This window comes from Equus caballus, chromosome 3, assembly GCF_041296265.1.
Source record: "Equus caballus isolate H_3958 breed thoroughbred chromosome 3, TB-T2T, whole genome shotgun sequence".
Classification (NCBI taxonomy): domain Eukaryota; kingdom Metazoa; phylum Chordata; class Mammalia; order Perissodactyla; family Equidae; genus Equus; species Equus caballus.
In genome coordinates this window covers 35,041,163-35,060,538 of record NC_091686.1, presented here as the reverse complement: position 1 = coordinate 35,060,538, position 19,376 = coordinate 35,041,163, and the positions used below count along the sequence as shown (strand labels likewise).

At 65.0% G+C, this 19,376-nt stretch overlaps 1 protein-coding gene across 2 annotated transcripts in view; it reads right to left on the bottom strand.

Annotated features, from left to right (window-relative positions):
* ZFPM1 (zinc finger protein, FOG family member 1) overlaps positions 1-19,376 on the bottom strand; it is a 73,395-nt gene that overhangs the window by 15,475 nt on the left and 38,544 nt on the right. For both annotated transcript variants that reach the window (XM_023637474.2, XM_023637476.2), the window contains exon 4: positions 4,792-4,925. In XM_023637474.2, the coding sequence (XP_023493242.2) occupies positions 4,792-4,925 (134 nt within the window). The remainder of the gene's footprint in view (positions 1-4,791; positions 4,926-19,376) is intronic.

Below are 19,376 nucleotides of genomic sequence, written 5' to 3'. Positions count from 1 at the left end.
GAGCTCCAGCCCCGGGCCTAGTGACCCGTGGGCTCCCCTACAGTTATGTGGGAGGGTGGGGGGCACAGCACAGGGCCTTTCCCACGGGACCCCGTGGGGCTACCGGGCCCACTGGGCGAGGCTCCTGGGAGCCCCGGGGCGTGGACAGGCCCAGGGGCTGCTGAGGGAGGAAGCAGTCCTGGGGCAGGGACGTGGGCAGGACCGACCGGTGGGGGCCCTGATGCTGCTCAGCTGGTGCCCAGCCCGAGGGTGCCAGAACCGCCTGCCGTCAGGGTGTCTCCCCACATGCCGCGTTACCAATCCACTTCCCAGGGAGGGCCTCGAGGCTGACGGCCGTGGGCAGCAGCAGGGCGCCCACACACCCCAGGAAAGGGATGCCTGACGTGGACCTCAGAAGGAAGGGAGCACAGCCGGACGTGGAGCGGCTCGCGGTGAGTCCCATCTGGGTACGGAAGGACCTGGCAGCGCCCCACACTGGGCCCGGCATCCCAGAAGTCACCAGGGAAGCCGCTCAGTGCCGGGCTAGGGGGGTCTTCCCAGTGTGTCCCGTGTCCCTTAGGAATCTATTAGCTATTATAAACAGATGTAAATGAGAATTAAAGAGGGAGACGGGGACATCAACAGGCGTGCACCTGGGGGTCCTGCCTCAGCCCCCCACCGGCCAGAGGCCCCCAGCCAGCGCTTGCCCTGCTGTGAAGCCGACTCTGCTGTGGCAATGACCCTGATACCAGCCGTTGGGCTTCCTGCATGGAGGGCTGCTCAGAGCCCGTGGTGCCCCAAGGGCCCCAGCTCCACTCCCTCTGCAGGTGAAGGACAGAGGAGGCCCACCCAAAGGCCCCTCTATGCTGGTCCCTGCATGAGACCACATGGCAGGTCAGGGACCAGGGGCGCATCTCTCTTTCTCGAGCGGGGGCTTTTTCCCACTGGACCTGCTGCCCTGCTCGCCACTCCCGGCTCTCATTGAAGTCACAGTGGCGTCATGTCTAAAGTGGGTGAGCCCTGGGGGGACGACTGGATAGATAGATGGGCCAAGCCCATGATGGGTCAGTCTGGGGGTGAAAGAGTTTATTTGTTCGTTCATCCACCCATCCACTCACCCATCCATCCACCCATCCATCCACACACCCATCCAGCCATTTACCCACCCATCCACTCACCCATCCATCCATCCACATGTCCACCATAACCCACCCACCCATCCACCATCCATCCATCCATCCATTCATCTATTCACCCACCCATCCACCATCCATCCGTCCACTCATCCATCCATCCATCTACCCATTCACCCACACGTCCACCATAACCCACCCACCCATCCACCATCCATCCATCCATCCATTCATCTATTCACCCACCCATCCACCATCCATCCGTCCACTCACCCATCCATCCATCTACCCATTCACCCACCCATCCATCGCAAACATTTCTTTTGTCTCTGACTACAAAGTTTTGAGGTGGCTGGGCCTCCGAGCCCTGGGTTTCCAGAAGCGGAAGCTGCCTGAGATCCTCCAGCAAGATGGTGCTGGACCTGACTCTCGACCCCTGGCCAGGTTCTGTGCACTCTGTGTCCTTTTTGGGGCTCCCCCGGCTCCCGCATCTTTTGATGCGTGCAGAGACTGTGGGGGGAGCTCTGCCTGCCCCTCCTCCTGCCCGAAAGCACCAGGCCTAAGGAGACAGCAGGGAGGGGCGCCACACCCCTCGGCACCCCTGTCCTTCCTCCCTCTCCGAACAGCAGAGACAACCGCCTGGTGGCTGATAGGCCCATCTGGGGCAGGAGGTGCGCGGGGAGGAGAACTGGGACCCATCAGCTGAGGCTGATAAGGGGCCCGCTGAAATGTTAGCAAAAATATTTAGACAATAAATGAAGTATCGGGAAGGCGTGCGTATCTTTAAGAAATCAATCATCTTGTACGGTGTGTCTGGACACTCGGCGCCAAGGCGGAGATAGCGCCCGCTGGGGAGATAAGGGTTAATCAAGGATTTCATTCTGCAGGAGATAAAGCTGCGGGAAGCGCGGGCGGCTCCTTCCTCCCCGGGCTCCTCTGCAGGAGCCTCAAGGGCTGCTGGCCTCTCTGGCGCAGGCTTCCTGGCTCCCCTCGGACAGCGTCTCCCCGCCTGCAGAGGGTTTCCAACCTCGTACGAGTCTCCCCAGGCTGACCTCACCCCAGGCCCAAGGGGGACAAACCCCCAGAGAGGAGGCTGCGGGCAGAGGGGAGGGCCGGGCAGGATGCATTGGGGTCCTGGGCCAGCGTGGTGTCTCCCGCCCCTCAGTCCCATCCTTGGGGAGCCTGCGGGGTCTCTGGGGTGGGGCGGACCTGGGTTCCAGTCCTCCCTTTGCTATTTGATCCTGGTCTCTAACCCCCTGGAGCCTCAGTTTCCTCATCTGTAAAATGAGGACAGCAATACCAGCCTACAGGGTGGGAGGAGGGAACGAGGGGCCTGGCGTGAGGACAGGCGCACAGTGGTGTGTGTGGAGCGAGTGTGGAACGCACACCCGCTCATCTTGGAAAGGGCTGACTGTCCCCAGAGGAGGGAGGAGAGGAGAGGTGCAGGTGCCGCTCAGACCACACTGACACGCCCAGTTCTCCGCCACCTGGCTTTGTCCCGTCACTGCTTATGTTTTCTTGACACTTGGAGAGTTCAGAGATGATAACCACGGAGCTCCCAGCCCACCCGCTCCTCCTTCCAACCATTAACTGCCCCTCAACAGCTTGCCCTCTGAAGAGTCAACTGCTACTTGCATGCCTCCAGTGACGGGAAGCTCACTACCTACAGAGCCAGCTCTAAATACCACAGCCTCCATCCCACAGCGGAGCCTAAATCAGGCTCTTTCCATGGAGTTGAAATCTGCCACTTGGAGCTTCTGCTGTTCTGTCCCTGCTCGGGGCCCTGGGACGAGAGGGTCCCCCTCCTGCAGGGCTGCTGTGCCCTGCGGTAAGCCCCCACCCGCTCCTGTGTGTAAGAAGACCTGGGCTGTGGGTCAGGCTAGGTCAGGATCTGGGGGCCTGGCCTCAGGAAACTGAAGTCTCCTGGGGTCCACACGTGGGTCATCTCATTTAATCCACTCCACCACCCTGGCCACTTCACAGACCACCTCCCTCTGCAGGGAGGGTGGAGCGTCTGCAGGCTCAGGCTTCAAGGGCCCTTCAGGGAACCCCTGTGGCCCCCCCGAGGTCTCAAAGGCTAAGGAAATGGAAGCTCAGAGAGGTCAGGGGCCTGCCTGGGGACACATAGCAAAATGGCCATGGGGTAGGAGACCCTGGGATCTGCACCCTGCGACATGGGGACATGGGGACAGCTTGGGCATGAAGGTGGGTGCCCTCGGTCCTGGGCAGCCTCCCACAGCCTCACTGAGCACCTGGACAAGCACTGCCCCTTTGAGCCAGGCAGTTCAGCTGCCATAGGCTATGTGGGAGGCCTGGGGGCCTCAGCTGGGTTGCACATCTGGACCCCAGGAGACTTCAGTTTCCTGAGGCCAGGCCCCCAGATCCTGACCTAGCCTGACCCACAACCCAGGTCTTCTTACACACAGGAGTGGGTGGGGGCTGTAAGTGCCAGTCTGAGGGTGTGCAGCTGGGGATTCTGCCTGTGGCTCCCCACCAGCCCCGCGGACACTGCTGCAGGCCAAGTTCCTGGGGCCCGGTTTCTGCGGCTGAGAAGTGGGGGCTCTAACTGCCAGGTGGAGCTGGTTAGAGCTTCAGGGCAGCATCTGGCCTCCAGGTGTGGGGGAAGCCTCACTCATATAGCACCACCACTGCCCGCAAACTAAGCAGAGGCTGACAGGAGGCCCACACCTGGGGCCTCGGGACCAGGAGACCCAGCACCACAGGGCACCTGCCAGCAAGTGCCTATCCTGGATCAAGCCACACCTGAATGCCACATCAAGAATCAAAAAGGGCTCAGGCTACAGCTGCACCTGCACATTTGGGGTGCTGGAGCCTGGGCTTGAGGGAACCAACCCGGGTGCTGTCTGGCCTCCCAGGCAAGTGCTGTCAGGGCTGGAGGTGCTTCCCAAACGCCCCTCCTGCACAGGCCTCTCCCATTTCCCGTCACACCATTCGATGTCTATTCCACCGGCCCTTCCCTATGTACTCGTCTCCCACACACTGACGCCTTTTCTTTACTGAAACGTATTTTAAAAGGAGCCTTTGCACCCCCTGTGAGAGGTCACCAGACCGACTTGCCGTAAAGAGAAGGTGGTAACCCCAAGACGGATGACAACTCAGTGGTAGGGACCGCACTGCCTCAGAAGGCACTGTCCGGGAGGCTCCTGAGTGACAGAGCAAGATCAGCAGGGCTGGAGGAGCATCTAGGACACTCGGGTACCACGGTGCCCTCTCCCTGTCGTCAGAGGACCCCGAGGAACGGAAGCAGAGTGACTTTCACCCTCTGCTGCGGCTGTCCCCAGGCGCCCCAAAACCACCTTGCTTAGCACCACGGCGGCCCCGCCTATGAAGTCCCTGCCTGCCACCCCAGCCACAGGCCAGGTCCAGTTCCAAGACTGGGCTCCTGTTGCTTCCTCCTCTTGAACACCCTTCTCTGCCTTGCCCACTTCTACTCGTGCATCAAGGGTCAGCTTAAGGAGCTCCTCCTCCAGGAAGCCCTCCTTCAGCTCCCAGGCAGCTCACCTCTGTGCCCTCCGGGTCCCTGCTCCGCAGGCCCGCACCTCCCGATGTGCTCCACTCGAGGGGCAGGTGCTCCAGGGCTGGAGTCTAACCCGGGCCTGGCTCAGCTGGCTGCTGCCCAGTGGCTGGTGGGTGGCTGCCAGGGGTCGGGGTTCCTTACCGGTTCCTCCTGCCCGGGGGACGAGGCTCTGCTCTGGATGCTCCCGCGGAATGGGCCCCAGGACAGGCCCTCGGCGAGGCTACATCGAGCCCGCACGCACCTCTGCCCGTCCTGCGGCACCAGCTCCAGCTCGTCTGCAGGGAGAGACAGCAGAGGCGTGAGGAGCCTGGCCCCGGTGACTGCCCAGCCCTGCCGCCTGCCCAGGTCCAGCCCACCTCTGTAGCCCCTATCCCCCCAGGGGCAGCCAGGGGGCTGTGCGGCCGGGGAGGGAGGGCGGCCCTGTGGGTCTGGGCCTAAGTTACAAGGGACGGTGGCTGGTGCCCGGTTCTGGGGGCCAATGTGCTGCAGACGCAAGACAAGGAGGGGCCTGCAGCTGGGCCTGAGGCTCGGGGACCGCGTCCACTGTGTCGGGGACTCACATGCCCTGGGGACCATGGCCGCTGCACTGGGGACATGTGTGCCCTGGGGACCTCAGCTCCTGTGTTGGGGACACGCGTGCCCTGGGGACCGCGGCCGCTGCATCGGGCTGTGTGCCTCATGCAGCCCAGGTGCGTGGAGACCTGTTGGTGCCTGGGGTACGTGCGTGCAGCCAGGTCACCTGCTGCTTATGTCGGGGCGGGAAGAGAGCAGGGATGAGGATGGTGAGGAGACCACCCTCCTGTCCCCTCTGCACGGCCCCCCAGCCCCTTCCCACTGGCTGGAACCCCAAATCCACAGAGCGAGCCTGTGAGGGCAGCTGTGGAAAAGCTGGGCCTCAGTTCCCATGTCTGTGAGATGGGGACCCCGACCTTTCCTGCCTCCTCAGGTTGGTGTGAGGACCATGTGAGTCAATCCACTGAGCAGGCTCAGCACATGGCCCCGCAAGGGGGAAACCGAGGCATGGTGTCACGCAACGCCCCCCGCGGCCCTCGGCAAAGCCAGAATCTGCGCCTGGGTGGTGCTGAAGTCAGCTCTGTCCGCTCCCTGCAGGGAGGCCGGGACAGGGGCTGGCGGGGACCCCAGGATGCAGCTGCCCCCACGTACCCTCCCCAGCCCTCCGCTCAGTCTCTGGAAAGGTCGGGACCCTGACTCTCGCTGAGGCCTGTGGCCAGCCGTGGCCTCCCCGCATGGCCTGTCTCCCTGAGGGTGTGGCACGCCGGGGGCTGCCGCTCGCTGTGCGTGGGCTCCGCCAGGTCGCGCAGCCCGGGCCGTGGTGCCCGTGGCACAGTGAGGGTGGCAGCATCTGCTGTGAGCCCCGGTGACAGTCATTCTCACGGGGGGCACCCTGGGCCCAGCCTTGCCGCACGGTCCACCTGATCCTGTGAGGTGGGCTGAACAGTGGCCCCAAAAGACACGGCCACCGGCACCTGTGAATGTGCCCTAAGTCAGGACCTGAAGGTGAGACCATCCTGCGGCAGCCGGTGAGCCCCACATCTCATGACAAGGGTCCTCAGAAGACAAGACACGGGGAAGAAGCCCGTGCACAGGCAGAGGCAGAGGCCGGAGAGATGTGGCCAGGGGCTGGACAGGCAGGAAGGACCCGCCCCGGGGCGTCCGGAGGGAGCCCTGGGACACCTGGATCCAGGGCTTCTGGCTCCAGAACGGGGAGAGAACAGGTTTCCAGTGTCTGAAGGCACCCAGCTTGTGAAAATCTCTCAGGGCCACCCTGGGAGACTCACACCTGGCACGGCCAGCCCTCCCCAAGCCTCAGTGTCCTCACTGGGCTGGGGACGATGGTGGCCACGCCCTCAGAGGGCGGTCCCTCCCCGGCTGTACACTCTCTGCCCACCACCTGGAGCCTCAGGTGCCACCCCGCTGCCGGGGCCCACGAAGGCCCCACGTGGCCTGGCCCGTCCCTGAGCGAGTGCTGCGGCGGCCCCACTTCCTGGAGCCCCGATTGGGCAGGCTGTGGCCTTAATGGGCCTGATTATCAGATAACTGCCGGCCTAATGGCAGAGATAAGGCGTAAATACGCCAGGAGGCCCGGCTAAAACGTTCTAACTGGGTCCTTGTCTTCCCAGGGGCAGATAAGATGGCAGGGGACCAGGACGAGGCCGCGGAGGCTGGCGCCCCTTATCAGCCCGCCGAGAGGGGGCAGAGGCCGACTCTGTCACTTTGCGGCCCGCCCACGAGGGGCTGTGTCCTGTCAGCCCACCTGGGACGCCTGGGTCCCGCCCAGGGCCATGCCCATGGCCACCCCGTCCCCTGGCCCTGCCGGGCTGGGCTCTGAGAGGCCGAGTGAGAGCCGGGCCATCATCAGGGACAGAGGGCCGCCCGGCCGGCATCACTCCCGCTCAGACGGCCCTCTGGGGTCGGCCCTTTCCTAGGCCCCCGGATGCGCCAGGACACCGAGGGCTCGAGAGGCCAGGCAGCTGGCAGTGGACGCCAGGATCCAAACCTAGGCTGCTTGGCTCCAGACACATAGCTGAGGTCCCGGCTGCTCGTGTCCTCGGCCATCTGGGTCTCTGGTCCCCCAGCTGGCTGGCCCTCAGGCGGTGGGCGTGTGTGAGGGCACTGAGGAGGCAGGAAGAGGCCGTCTAAAAGGCCAGCTCACTGGGCCCTCATTCGTCTGTTGTCTGTCTGTCCAGCCATCCAATGGGTCCAAGCTCTGAGGCTGGGGAAGCCCACCCTGGACCGAGCTGTGCACCCCGTCCCCCCTCCCCAGGGCAGTGGGGTCAAGGGGGAGTCATCCGGAACCCTAACGCCGCGGCCCGCCCCATCTGACAAGCAGCCATGCTCTGAGTCGCACGGCACTGGCGGCACCGAGCCCCTGGACGGGGACCCCACACGCCTCTCTGCGCTTTCGTCCTTCTGCTGGGGCCACAGACGGACAGGGACGGTGGCCATGACTCCCTGGTCTCAGGACATGCGGGAAGGAGCCCGTTCCTGACCCTGCCGGGCACGGAGCTCCCAGGAGGAGATGCGGCCTTCCCTCCGAGGGCGGCACCCGCCTTCCTGTGGGAGGAGTGACCTGGAACTCAGCTTAGTCTTCCCACGTGTGGCTGAGTCCCACCCAGACTCGGGGACACAGCTTGAGGGGGGCAGGCCCAGGTCACCCCATGAGCAAGGAGGAGTGGGGGTGGCGCCAGGCGTCCTGTCTGACCCGGCTGGTCACACCTGTGGGTCCTGAGGTCCCTCTCCTGGAGCCCTGCCTCTAGCTCGCCCCCAGCCCTCATGGCGACAGAGGAAGGGGGCAGAGCCATGTGCCACCGCCCCCCCGCCCGCGCGGGCACACAGGCAAACGGCCATGCTCCCTAATCGGAGCACCAGGGCTGGTGGGCAGAGCCTCCCAGATAACAGCGTGGCTGGTGTTTCCCAAGGCAGCTGCTCCATCTTCTGAGTATCACGCGCCACCAGAAAGAGGGCTGGCTCCTGATAAAAGCAGCCGTTCCACATGCCCGGGGGCAAAACCCACCACTCAAGGCTTGCTGGGGACTGGGTGAGGCCTGGGAAAGGTGGCGAGGCCCGGGAACTGAGGGATCTGGGCTGCGGACCCGGCCGTGGTCACCATGACAACCTTCCTCCCTGGTCCAGAGGAGGCTGTTTCTGAGGGGCTGTGCCTTAGAAAGGGCGCCCCCTGCGAGCAGATGCAGGGCCATGGCAGGTACCTGCATCTCAGCCCCAGCTCATCCAGTGCCCTTGTGCAGTGCACAAGCTGTGCAACTGTCCAAAGTGGCCCTGCTGATGTTTAACATCCATCTGCTCAGATAACCTATTTCCAGCTCCCGCTTCCTGCCCAACTCCTCGCATGTCTGAAATGGGGTCAAGCAGGTATTTAAGGCCAGTTGCACCTAAGAGAAACCCTCTCCCAACCAGAAGTAAAATTGCATCAGCAAAGTGGAGGTGGGTGGAGCCATCTACTCCTGGAAGACTGGGTACCTCGTGAGGCTAAGAATGAATGAAAGTGTGAATGAGCAAGGGCAAGGGGCTGTGGGCCGCCCAGCTGGGGGTGGGAGCTGAGGGAGAGTGACGGGCAGGGAGATAGTTATTTTCACACAGCCTCTGTCACTGCCGGAGGACCAGATGTGGTGGCTGCGGCGACGGTCAGCTCCCAACGACACGACAGCAAACCTGGGGCTCAGGGAGGCCCAGGAGCACCAAGCCACACGCCGAGCTCAGGCTGGAGGTGGGACTGGAACCCAGGCCTCTGGACTCGCGGCTTGGTGCTCACTCAGTCACAAACCCTGTGTGGACCCCAGAGCAGGGACCAGGGAGGCACTGCCTCTGCGTGGGCCAGTCAGGGGGGCTCCCAGGTGGAGGGGCCTCCCCGCAGCCTCCTGTGACTGGTGCCCCCATTTCCGCCTCCCCAGCTCCAGGGAGCTGTGGCGAGCGGGGCACAGTGACGCCAGCTCCCGCCAGGTCCTGGCCAGTCCTTGAGCTCTACCCACCCTGGCCTCTGTCCCCCCGGCTGGAGCCTGGGGGGTGGCCACCTACCCTGAGTGCCCAGTCCTAACATGACCCCCAGCCCACCGCCAGCGAGCCTTCGCTGAGCGCCTTGCACAATCACAGGGATTCCTCCCCATGGTCCCCCCGTGTGTGGGGGAGAAACTGAGGCTCAGAGAGATTGAGCAACCAGCCCGAGGTACACAGTGGACAGGTGGGATCTGAAGCAGAGCCCCATGCTCGTGGCCGGGGCCTGGACGTGGTGGCTGAGGCAGGAGGCGATAAGGAGGATGGAGAGGGCGCGGCCCTGCTCCCCTGCCCCGCAGCCCACTCTTCCTGCTCTGTCCTCAGTTTCTCTCTCTGCAGATGGTCTCCTCTGGGGGAGGGACAGGCCCCGTGTGGCCTGGTGGACCCCCGTGGGCGTCGGGCCACCACGACAGGCACAGCATCGGGACAAAGACGGAGTTATTCTGGCAAACAACCCCCCGCACATCATTTCCAGAACAAACGCGCCCCCCGTGCCCGCGAGGAGCCACGAGGAAGCCCGGCCTCCTGCGCTTGTGCGGTTCAGCGTCTGCTCAGGTCTCAAACCCTCCGAGGGCGTCCTGTCCTCAGGGACGGGGACAGGAGGCCGGGCTGAGCCGGCCGGAGGACTGGGGTCTGGGAGCAACAGGCTGGGCCAGTCCTGCCTCTGCCCTGCTCCCGCCCGGCCTCAGTTTACCTGCAGGGCTGGCGCTATGAGGGGAAAGGCGAGTGTCAGTCGGTGTGGCCAGCGCTGTTCCTCCTGTGGGCGCAGGGCGTCGCCAGGCCTGGGGCCCAGCCAGCCCTGCCGCTGAGCTGCCGCCCTCAGACCTGGCCTCGGCCCCAGCTCTGCCCCACACCTGGGCCCTCGGGGGCCCCTCAACAACATGCACAACAAGCCTGTGGGAGGTTCTAACCTTCCCGCCCCATTGGCTCAGAGAGCTCAGGCAACTTGCTCAAGGTCACACAGCAAGGGGTGCAGTCACCCCACCCAGACCAGGTCCAAGCCCCGTTCTGATAGAAGATCCAGGGCTCCAACCCGGGCCACCCGGCTCCAGAGCCCACTGCGGCCAGCCACCCAGGCCTCAGTTTCTGCCCGAGCAATGGCCCCAGCAGGCCAGCCGCCACTTGGCCTCGGGGCGGCCCTCCGGGTGCGCAGGAGCCATGAGCTGGGGGCTGCCTCCCGCCCCCGCCGGCTAGCTCCTCCCTCCAGGGGCCAGGCTCTCTGTGCGAATGGCCGGTGGCCTCCAGAGTGCAAAGTCCAGCCACCCTGCGGCCCCCGCCCTGAACGGGTGGGCGCTGGGCCGGCTGTGGGCGCCCACCCTGGGGTCACCGCCAGCAACCACTTATCTAATCAGCCCCATCGCTCCGCCCGGCCCCGCCTGTGGCTCCCGTGGGCCAGCTGGCCCCAGCTTTGTAGGGAGCGGCCCTATCTTAGGGATCACGCTGTTTGCCTCTGATAAAAGTCACAAAAAAGGGAGAGAAAAAAGAGCGAGTGAAAGAGAGAGAGAGAGAGAGAGGAGGAAAAGCCCAGGGGTGAGTAGGCCCCGCCCTGGCAGGGTTCTAGAAGTCTCCGTGGGTGTGGGCCCAGAGTGGGGCAGCCTGGGGACCTGTGTGAGGCGTGGAAGTGTGTGCTTCCAACATGTCCTGTACCAATGTGGAAACCAGGCCCAGAGAGGGAGAGTGACTCTGTCAAGGTCACATAGCAGGTGAGGACCGGCAGCAGTCAGCGGGGTGGGGTGGGGCAAGCCGGCCCCTCTCTGTCCCCCATGGCCTGGCGCTGGCCGGCACAAGCTTGCCTGCAATGACGTGCCGTGCAGACTCGCACAGTTGCTCAGCCTCCACTGCAGACACACCTCACTGGATCCCCCACGATCTGGAGCATCAGATGTCTATGCCCATTTCACTGAGGAGCAACAAGGCCCAGAGGAGGTGGGGACTGACCCAGGGTCCCCAGGTGGGAGTGGGGACAGGCCGAGGAGGGAGACCTTCATCCTGGGGCATCAGGAGGGCCGTGGGGCTGTGCCCGGGCAGCTGCCGCCTCTTCCCCAGGCCCACACGTCTGCGGGAGCTGTGCAGCTTCTCCCATTTGGGCCGGTGTCCCTAGGCCTAGGGCAGTGGCGAGACTCCCACCCAGACTGCTGACAGGCCTGGGGCTGTCCTTCAAGCTGTTCCCCCTCCAGGGCATGGAGAAGGCTGACATGCCATACAGCACGGGTCCCTGGGACCAGGAGATCCAGAGCCATGGGGCACCGGCCAGCCAGTGTCTCACCTGGATCAAGCCACACCTGAATGCCACATCAGGAAACAAAAACTGGCAGAGCTTGATTCCAGCCCTGGCTCTGTCACCAACGGCTATGGCAGATCCCATCCCATCTCAGGTGTCAGACTCCTGTCTGTGAATTATGGAGACAGCGTCAAGGAGATGTGTCTAAAAAAGCTTCACGGGAAAGACGGTGGGGTCCATTTCTCCTGCTCTGTGCCAGTACAGGAAAGCAAAGCTCAGAGAGGTCACGGAATTGTCTGAGGTCACATGGCCAACAAGTGGCACAGGAGAGGCAAGCCCCAGGCCCTCTGACCCCACCCCCCCACCGGGCCTCAATGGCCATGGATCGGGCATGAGTGGCGGGTGGGGCACAGCCCTCTCCTCATCTCATGGTTGGGAGCAACCAAGCCAAGTGAGGCAGGAAACCACACGGATGCCCGGCTATGTGCACAGGCCGCGGCCCACGACAGTCAGCACAGCCAGGGTAGGGGAACAGCCCGCCAGCGCTGCGCGGGGGAGGCCATGGTGGCTGCCAGATGAGACGGGCGAGGGAGTGGGCGGCACGTGCAGAGGCAAAGCCGCTTGAGCACCGGCGGATGAGGGGCTCTCGGGGGCGGGGGGTGAGGGCTCCCCCAGAGCCTCTCGCAGGAGGGCCAGGGTCGGGAAGAGGCGGCCGGATGGGCTGGGGGGCTTCGAGCTGAGGGCGCACATCAAACCAGGGACGGGCTGCCTTTGTTCAGAAACCAGATCTCGACCACGATCGGGGTTGCTGGGAAAACGCGATGCCGTCGCAGAGCCAGGCTCCCGTCTATGCAGGGCCGTGACCCGTGAGCCCAGCGCCAGCGGCTGCCCCGAAGCCAGGGACCGCCTCCCCCCCGAGATGACGCCCAGGCCCTGAGCCCATTTGAGGGGCCATGCCTCCATCCTGTCATTCTGTGCTATTTCTCTATTGAGTGCTCAGCACTGGAGATGTGACAATGACTAAGACCAACGCCCATTTCACAGATGGGGGTAGAGAACATTCCTGGGACCCTCCCAGACCCGCGCGCAGGGCCTCCCAGGTACCCCGGCCCCGTCCCTCCACCGCCCAGGGAGGTCACAGCTCGTCTGCCCTGCCCCGACTGCTGGTGCTCTCTGCCCACTGCCCATGGGGGTCCCGCTGGCCTCTGTTGGCCTACAGCCCCCCGAATCTCCCACTCAGTGGGGTGTGCAGAGCCAAGCCCTCCCTGGGGGGGTTCCCTTCTCATCCCAGCTCAGAGGTTCTCAAAAGGCTTCAGGCCCAGAACTTTCCTTCCTGACTTTCCCACAGACCTTGCACTCACAGCGGTGGCTGTAGGGGGCTGGGCCAGTGGGGAGCCCGGACCCTAAGGCCTCATCTCGCACGGGGTGAGACACACTTGCAGAGCCCCTTGGGGTCCTGCCCAGCCCGTGGCACCTGCCCACGGTTGGCTTTCCACTGGACGTGGGCGGTGTGCCTGCCCACTGGGCAGAGCGCCATCTCTGACCTCCCTCTCCTGCCACGCTCTGCTCTGTGGCTGCGTCACGTGGGACCAGCGCGTCGGAGGTGACGGACGTTCCTGGGAGCAGACGGCAGAGGCTAGCTCTGACATGGGCCAGTGGGTGTCAGACATGGTGCCCGACACAGGGCCTGGGGTGGGGAGGGCCGTCCAGGGTGGAGACCCCTGTGCCCGGGTCCCCTCATGCGTGCAGCATGGACCGGCCCCTCTTGCCCGTGCCTGCTTCCTGTGCCCTGAGCGCCCACTGCCTCCAACACCGTGGGGCCACTGTATTTCATTAACGCTCAACCTCCCTGCCAGAACATCAGCCCCAAGAGCCGGGGTCGCTGACGCTTGTGTCCCCAAGGTCATATGCCTCTGACCCAGCAAGCACCTGTGTCTGGAGGACAGCAGCAGGAGGTGGAACTGGAGCTGGACACCCCAGTCCGGCTGACCAGCCATCGACCTGGGAGAGGGGGCAGCTGGCCTGGCCAGGAGCCGCTGCCTCCCTTCGGCTTCCACTCTCACGTCCTGGGCAGAAGAGGACCCCCTGCCCCCGGGAGATCCAGGAAGGCCCGGCCACCTGTGCAGCTCCAGCCCAGCCGCCACGGCCCCTCCACCCCGCACCACATCCTGGGGGCGCCCGCCCAGCGCTCCAGGCCTCGGCCTCCTCACAGGGGTGGGGGTCGAGCCAACGTCTGCAAAGAGGAGGCCTGGGGGCTGATGAGGAGGGCCGCTGAGCCCGGGTGGCCTCCTGCCACCCCACGCCTGGCGCCCCCGCCCGCCCTGCCCGCGGCCGGTGCGTGACCCTCCCCCTATCGCGGGAACATCGGTGGCTTATTGATTTTTTGACACGGAACAACAGCCCATCTTTATCGGGCTGAACCCTGGCCCTGGCTAATGGTGGCGCTGGGACTGCCTGGGAAGAGCGGGGCGGGGCGGGGCAGCTCCCCCATGGGAACTGCAGGCCCCCCACTGCCTGTCCTGGGGAGGGTGTGGCCCTACAGAAAGGGGCCCCGGGCTGGGATGGGGCTTGGCCACCCTCTGGACCAGGCCCCAGGTGGGCCGCAGGGGGCCGTGCTCACTCCCAGAGGCACCCTTTCTGAGGTCTGAGGGCAGCCCGAGTGGGGCTGGGGGAGGTCGTGGTGGGGCTGAGCCCCCAGAGGGGCCTCCTTGGGGTGGGGATGGAATCTTGGATGCTCCATCCGCTCTGGGCACAGCCCAAGGCAGCTGCACTGGCAGGAGGAGCCCCCGGCGGGCGGCGGGACCAGAACATCTTAGGGGTCTATGTGCTGGGCCAGGACATTGCCCTGACCCAGGCCGGGGTTTCCGGCGGCCCGTCCCTGCCCCCCACCCTGGAGGGAGCCCCCCGTGGCCCCACGGGTCCTGAGAACCGCAGCTCCCCAGGCACCTCGAAGTGCGAGGCCTCATGGTCCCTCTGGGCTTCTTGAAAAGCTGAGGGTCCTGGCCCTCCGGGCTCAGCCCTCCCATCTGCCAAGTGGGGAGAGGGAGCTCCGGGCTCCGGCACTGTGGCTCTGGGAGACCCTGGGGCCTGGGAGCCGGGCTGGGGTCCCAGCTCTCCCGGCCACGCCTCGTCCTGGCGGGCAGGCTGGAAGCAGGACGTCTGATAAGGGAAGAAAACACCTCCTGTGCAAACAGCTTATCCGGCTCCTATCAACGCGGCCCCTGCCCCCTGTTTTTCCAGGGGCCGACGCCACCAAGGCCCTTCCTTCCCGTCCGGCCTCTGGCTCACCACCTCGGCCCCAGCCCACCCGGCTCCCTGCGCTGGCCCGTGGGGTGTGGCCAGGTCTGGGCGCTGCCCACGCACCCTCACAGGCCCTGTCTCCTCTGTACGAGGGCGGGAGGGGGGCCTGAGGGTCTGGAAGAGAGGGTCCCGCCCCACCTCAGGCGAGCCCCATCCTACCCCAGCCTGGCAGGTGCCCACTTGCCCTGGGGCAGCAGCAGTGGGCACTGAGGTCAGCCAACACCATCGAGGGTATCATGACACTGCCACCACCTACAGGAGAGTGAGCCCCTGAGGGATTACAAAGATCCTTCCAGAAAACACAGAACTCTCTGAACACCTGCTGATCCTTTATGAGCCCCGAGCCCGAGCCCGAGCCCGAGCCTGGAGTCCCTGCTCCACCCACAAAGAAGGCGTGTGCTCATGGGGAGGGAGCCTGGGGAGGGAGCGGCTTGCCCATGGCCCCCACCCCGGGGTCCCCGTGAAAGGACCCAGCACGAGGCTTGTCCCCGGGAACTGGTGAAGCCCCGTCTTGTGAAAGCCGTGCGTGCTAGCTGGGCTGTGGACCCAGCAGACACCTGCCTTCCTGGCACCAACTGACTCAACCCTCAAACCATCCAACCCCGGGGACTGGTGTCCCGCTTCATAGACGAGGACACCGAGGGTCAGAGACGATCTGGCCACACATGTGGCGGGTGACTGAGTTCAAACCCAGGTCCGAGCCTGTCCAGTGCCCTGTCCTTCGCATGCCTTGAGGAGGAGGCACGAAGAACAACGACCCGCCCCAGACCAGCTCCCACTCGCTGTGCCTCTGCTCAGGGCCCGGGAGGGGGCGGCGACGGTCGGGGTGGGGGCTGCGCTGACATTAGCCCTGGATCTGCTGATCCCACCCTGGCCTCTGGCGCTGGGCGTCCCCCACCCGTGTGCGTGTGCGTGAGCGTGAGCATGCGGGGAGAGGCACAGGCGGGCACGTCTGTGCGGGATGTGCTTCTTTAGGTCGTTTCTCCCTCTTGTAGAAATTCTGCAGGCCAGCAAAAAGGAAAAATAACTGGCTCACTATCTTCAACACGCACCGATGGCTATCCTCGCCACCCTGTGCCCGTCCACGCGGAGATGATTTTTCTGGAATAAATTCCTAGGAGCTGAGCTGCTGAGTCGAGGTGAGGGTGTTGTGCCCAGGGACTCGGTGGGGGCCCTGCCTGTGCACCCAGCCGTGCGTGAGCGTCGCTGGGCAAGGTGGGCTGGGTCCTAGAGACCACTGCATCCACCTGCTTCCGGCAGCAGGAGTCTTGGTGACAGACAGGGACACCGAGGCTAAGGGAGGCTGAAGGACCAGCCTAGGGCCATGTGCAGACCACGGGTGGACCTGGGATGGCGGGGGCAGGGCGCCGGGGGCCCTGGGGGATGGGACAGGGCAGGGTGGATGCGGAGGCGTCTGAGTGGGCAGGGGCGTGGGCAAGGGGGGCAGGGTCCCTCCCCGCGAGGACACACAATAAGCCCTGAGATAGCATCGCGCCTCATCTCAGGCCCTGCTCGCCCTTTCGGGCAGGATATGACCAGCCCTCGAGCCGATGGCGGCCCCTTTGTCCCATCTCCGGGGACGGATCTTATCGGCCACGTCCACGGCCGCAGTAATGGAAAAGCGTGGTGAGGAAATCAAGAGTTACGTGTGGAGATAGAGGAATAACAAATAAATAAATCAGGGGCCGGCGAGGCGGGGGAGGGGTGCTCAGGGAGCGCAGCGCTGACCCTGGGGCGGCGGGCCGGAGAGGCACCACAGCCCGCGAGCCTCCGTGTCCCCATCTGGCGAGTATGTGCGGTCGAGGGAACCTTCCTGGGCGTGGGGAGCTCCCGTGACCGTGGTGGCTGGTGCGAGGTCAGGGCTGCCTCGGTCTCCTTCCCAGGCCCGTGACAGCCGGTGGGCGCAGGGGAGGCGACCCTGACGCGTCCTAGCTGAGGCTGCGGGACTGCAATGAGGGCCCACCGTCAGGAAGGAGACCTGGGGGCCCGACACAGCGCCCCGTGGACCACATGGCCTGGGGGACCACACGGCGCCCCGTGGACCACATGACCTGGGGGCCCGACACAGCTCCCCGTGGACCACATGGCCTGGGGGACCACACGGCGGCCGGCATGCTTGGAGACAGCCATCGTGTCACACGCGCTGCCCTCCTGCCCCACCTGGGCCTGTCCCCAGCCCTCCTGGTCCTCCAAACAGCCTGGACATTCTGTCCCCGGTCCACGAGGAGCAGCCCGAGGCCCCCAGCGAGAGAGGTGACAGCTGGAAGCCAGGTCGGCCCTGGTGCCAGCAGCGGGAGCCCCGCCAGCCAGGAGGAATGGGGACAGGGACAGTGAGAGTACCAGCGAGTGACAGTGACAGTGCAAGGCCTGGTGACAGCACGGGCAGCACTGGGAAGAGGCACTGTGCCCGCGCAGGTCACTCCCCGCCGTCAAGCAGTCCGTGGTCCCCGGGGTTCTGGGTACACGTCTGGGCCATTCACCGGGCAGGTGGCTGGCTCAGGGAGGTGGCCGAGGTGCCCTAGCCCCAGGCTGGGCAGCGCGAGTGTGCACTTGGGCCCAGGAGGACAGGCAGGGAAACTCCCGGGACGGGGGCCCTGCACCCCTGCCGCCTGGGAGGTGCTGGCAGGCTGTGCTCAGACACAACGCCGGGCGAGGGGCGGGCTGGCCGGGCAGGAAGCGGGCGGGAGGGCGGAGGAGGAAGCCCGGCTCGATCAGCGCCCGTGGCCAAGATAGGCTGCCCTGGCCGCAGCCTGCCGCTCCCGGAAGGCGGGTGAGGTCAGCGGGCTGCACGGGCAGGCGGCCAGGCTGGGCCCCCACCTGCCACCAGGACGGCAGGGACCCACCGTGCTCCTCACTGGGCGCCCCACGCCCCCTGGAAGCGCAGCGTCCACACCCGCCGAGGAGGGGCCCGGGGGCCCAGGAGAGACACGTGGGGCTGGGCCAGGGAGGGTGGGCTCGATGCTGGCTCACTCGCCCTGGGTGGCGCTGGAGCAGCAGCCACACCTCTCTGGGCCTCAGTTTCTGCATCTGTAAAATGGAGACCACAGCGTCTGCCACCAAAGTACAGTCCCAGCCTCTTCATGGGGCCCCGTGGCCGCCCTTGAACCCCCAGGGTCCACTCCCCACATGGCAGCCGGCCCCAGCCGCCAGCCCTCACCTCCCACCTGGGCCTTCTCTCCCGTCTCCCCTACAGGTCCCCCCGCAGGGCCTTTGCATGGCTGCGCTCTGTGGGATGGTTGACCCGGGGAGTCTGCAGGGCTCCCTTCTCTCAGCCACCAAGCCCGGTGCAAGTCCTGAAGCTGAGGAGCAGCCCCCCTTTCTCAGCCCGTGCTCCTTGCTCAGCCCCCGCATCCCTCGTCCCTCCTTGACCGCTCTCTCTGCCACAGCTGTGGCTCCAGGGGGGCAGTGGCTGCTCTCTTCTGCTCCTGTGGTGTCCCCGGTGTCTGTAACAGGGGCTGGAACACAGTAGGTCCTCAACAAATAACAGTTCGGGGTGAGCGGATGGGGAACGGCTCCCGTGCTCGGGTAGTTTGATGGGACCGTGGTCACCCTGCTAAAGGGCTGCCCGCAGACCGTCTGCTCCTCTCACAGAGAGGTTCTGGCCCCAGGGTGACCCCCGAGGCCCAGGTGCCTTTGTTGGGGGAGAGAGGTGAAAGTCAGAACCAGGCCAGGGGGCAGCTTCCATGTGGCCAGGGCCCATGTGGGTGCCAGGCGGTCAGCCCTCCAAGGTGAAGAACCACTACCCACAGCGAGGGGGCTGCCCAGGGCCAAGGGGGCAGCAACCCCAGCACAGGGGAAGCCATGGCTGATTCCGTGCCTCAGTTTCCCTGCCAGTTAGAGGGAGGGGGGTCCTGCTGCAGAGGACTCTGCCCAGGGCCTTCCCGGGTGCTGCCCGCGGGGCAGTGCAGGAGGCAGCATCCGCGTGGGCCAGGCCAGCCAGGGAGAGGCCACGGGCTCGCAGCCCCACCTCTGCGCTGTCAGCTGCCGACGCCCTACCCAGCCTGGGGACCCACACTCTGGGGAGGGGGTCATGGAAAGAGCTCAGGGCCGGGAGCCGTGGGCAGCCGAGGGGTCCATCACCAGCCAGCCACTCTTGGCCGTGCTGGCCAAAGCCTGAGACCTCTGAACTCCATTTCCGAGACAACCACCTACCCACTGGGCCGGCTCTGAGCTCGCCTCCTCCCTCCGTGCCCTGCACCCGCTCCAGACCCAGCCGGGCACACTCCAGACTCAGGGCTCCGGCATTTGCTGTGCTGTCCACCTGGTCCACCGTCCCCAACCGCAGCTGGTTCCCCTTCCTCTTCCGGTCTTTGTCCAGACGTGGCTCAGCGAGGCCTGCTCTGGGCCCTATTTAGATTCGCTCCCCCTTCTTTATTTTATTCCAGAGCTTCACTCCTCCGACACGTGACAGTTTTACCTCATTGTTTAGTCTCTGTCTGGCTGACTAAGAACGTCAGCTCTCTGGGCACCTGGACTCTGCTGGCACCAAGCAGGTGCTTAATACACACGTGTTTGTCGAGTGAATAAATGACCTCCTTCTCTTGCCCACTCCTGGGCTGTAGACCCCAAGCTCCTTTGGTTCTCTGGCCTGTGTCACCCCCATGACACACCTCCAAGAGGGCAGGACTGTCCCCCGTTTCTGCCAGTGGGCCTGACTCCCAGCAGGTATTCAGTA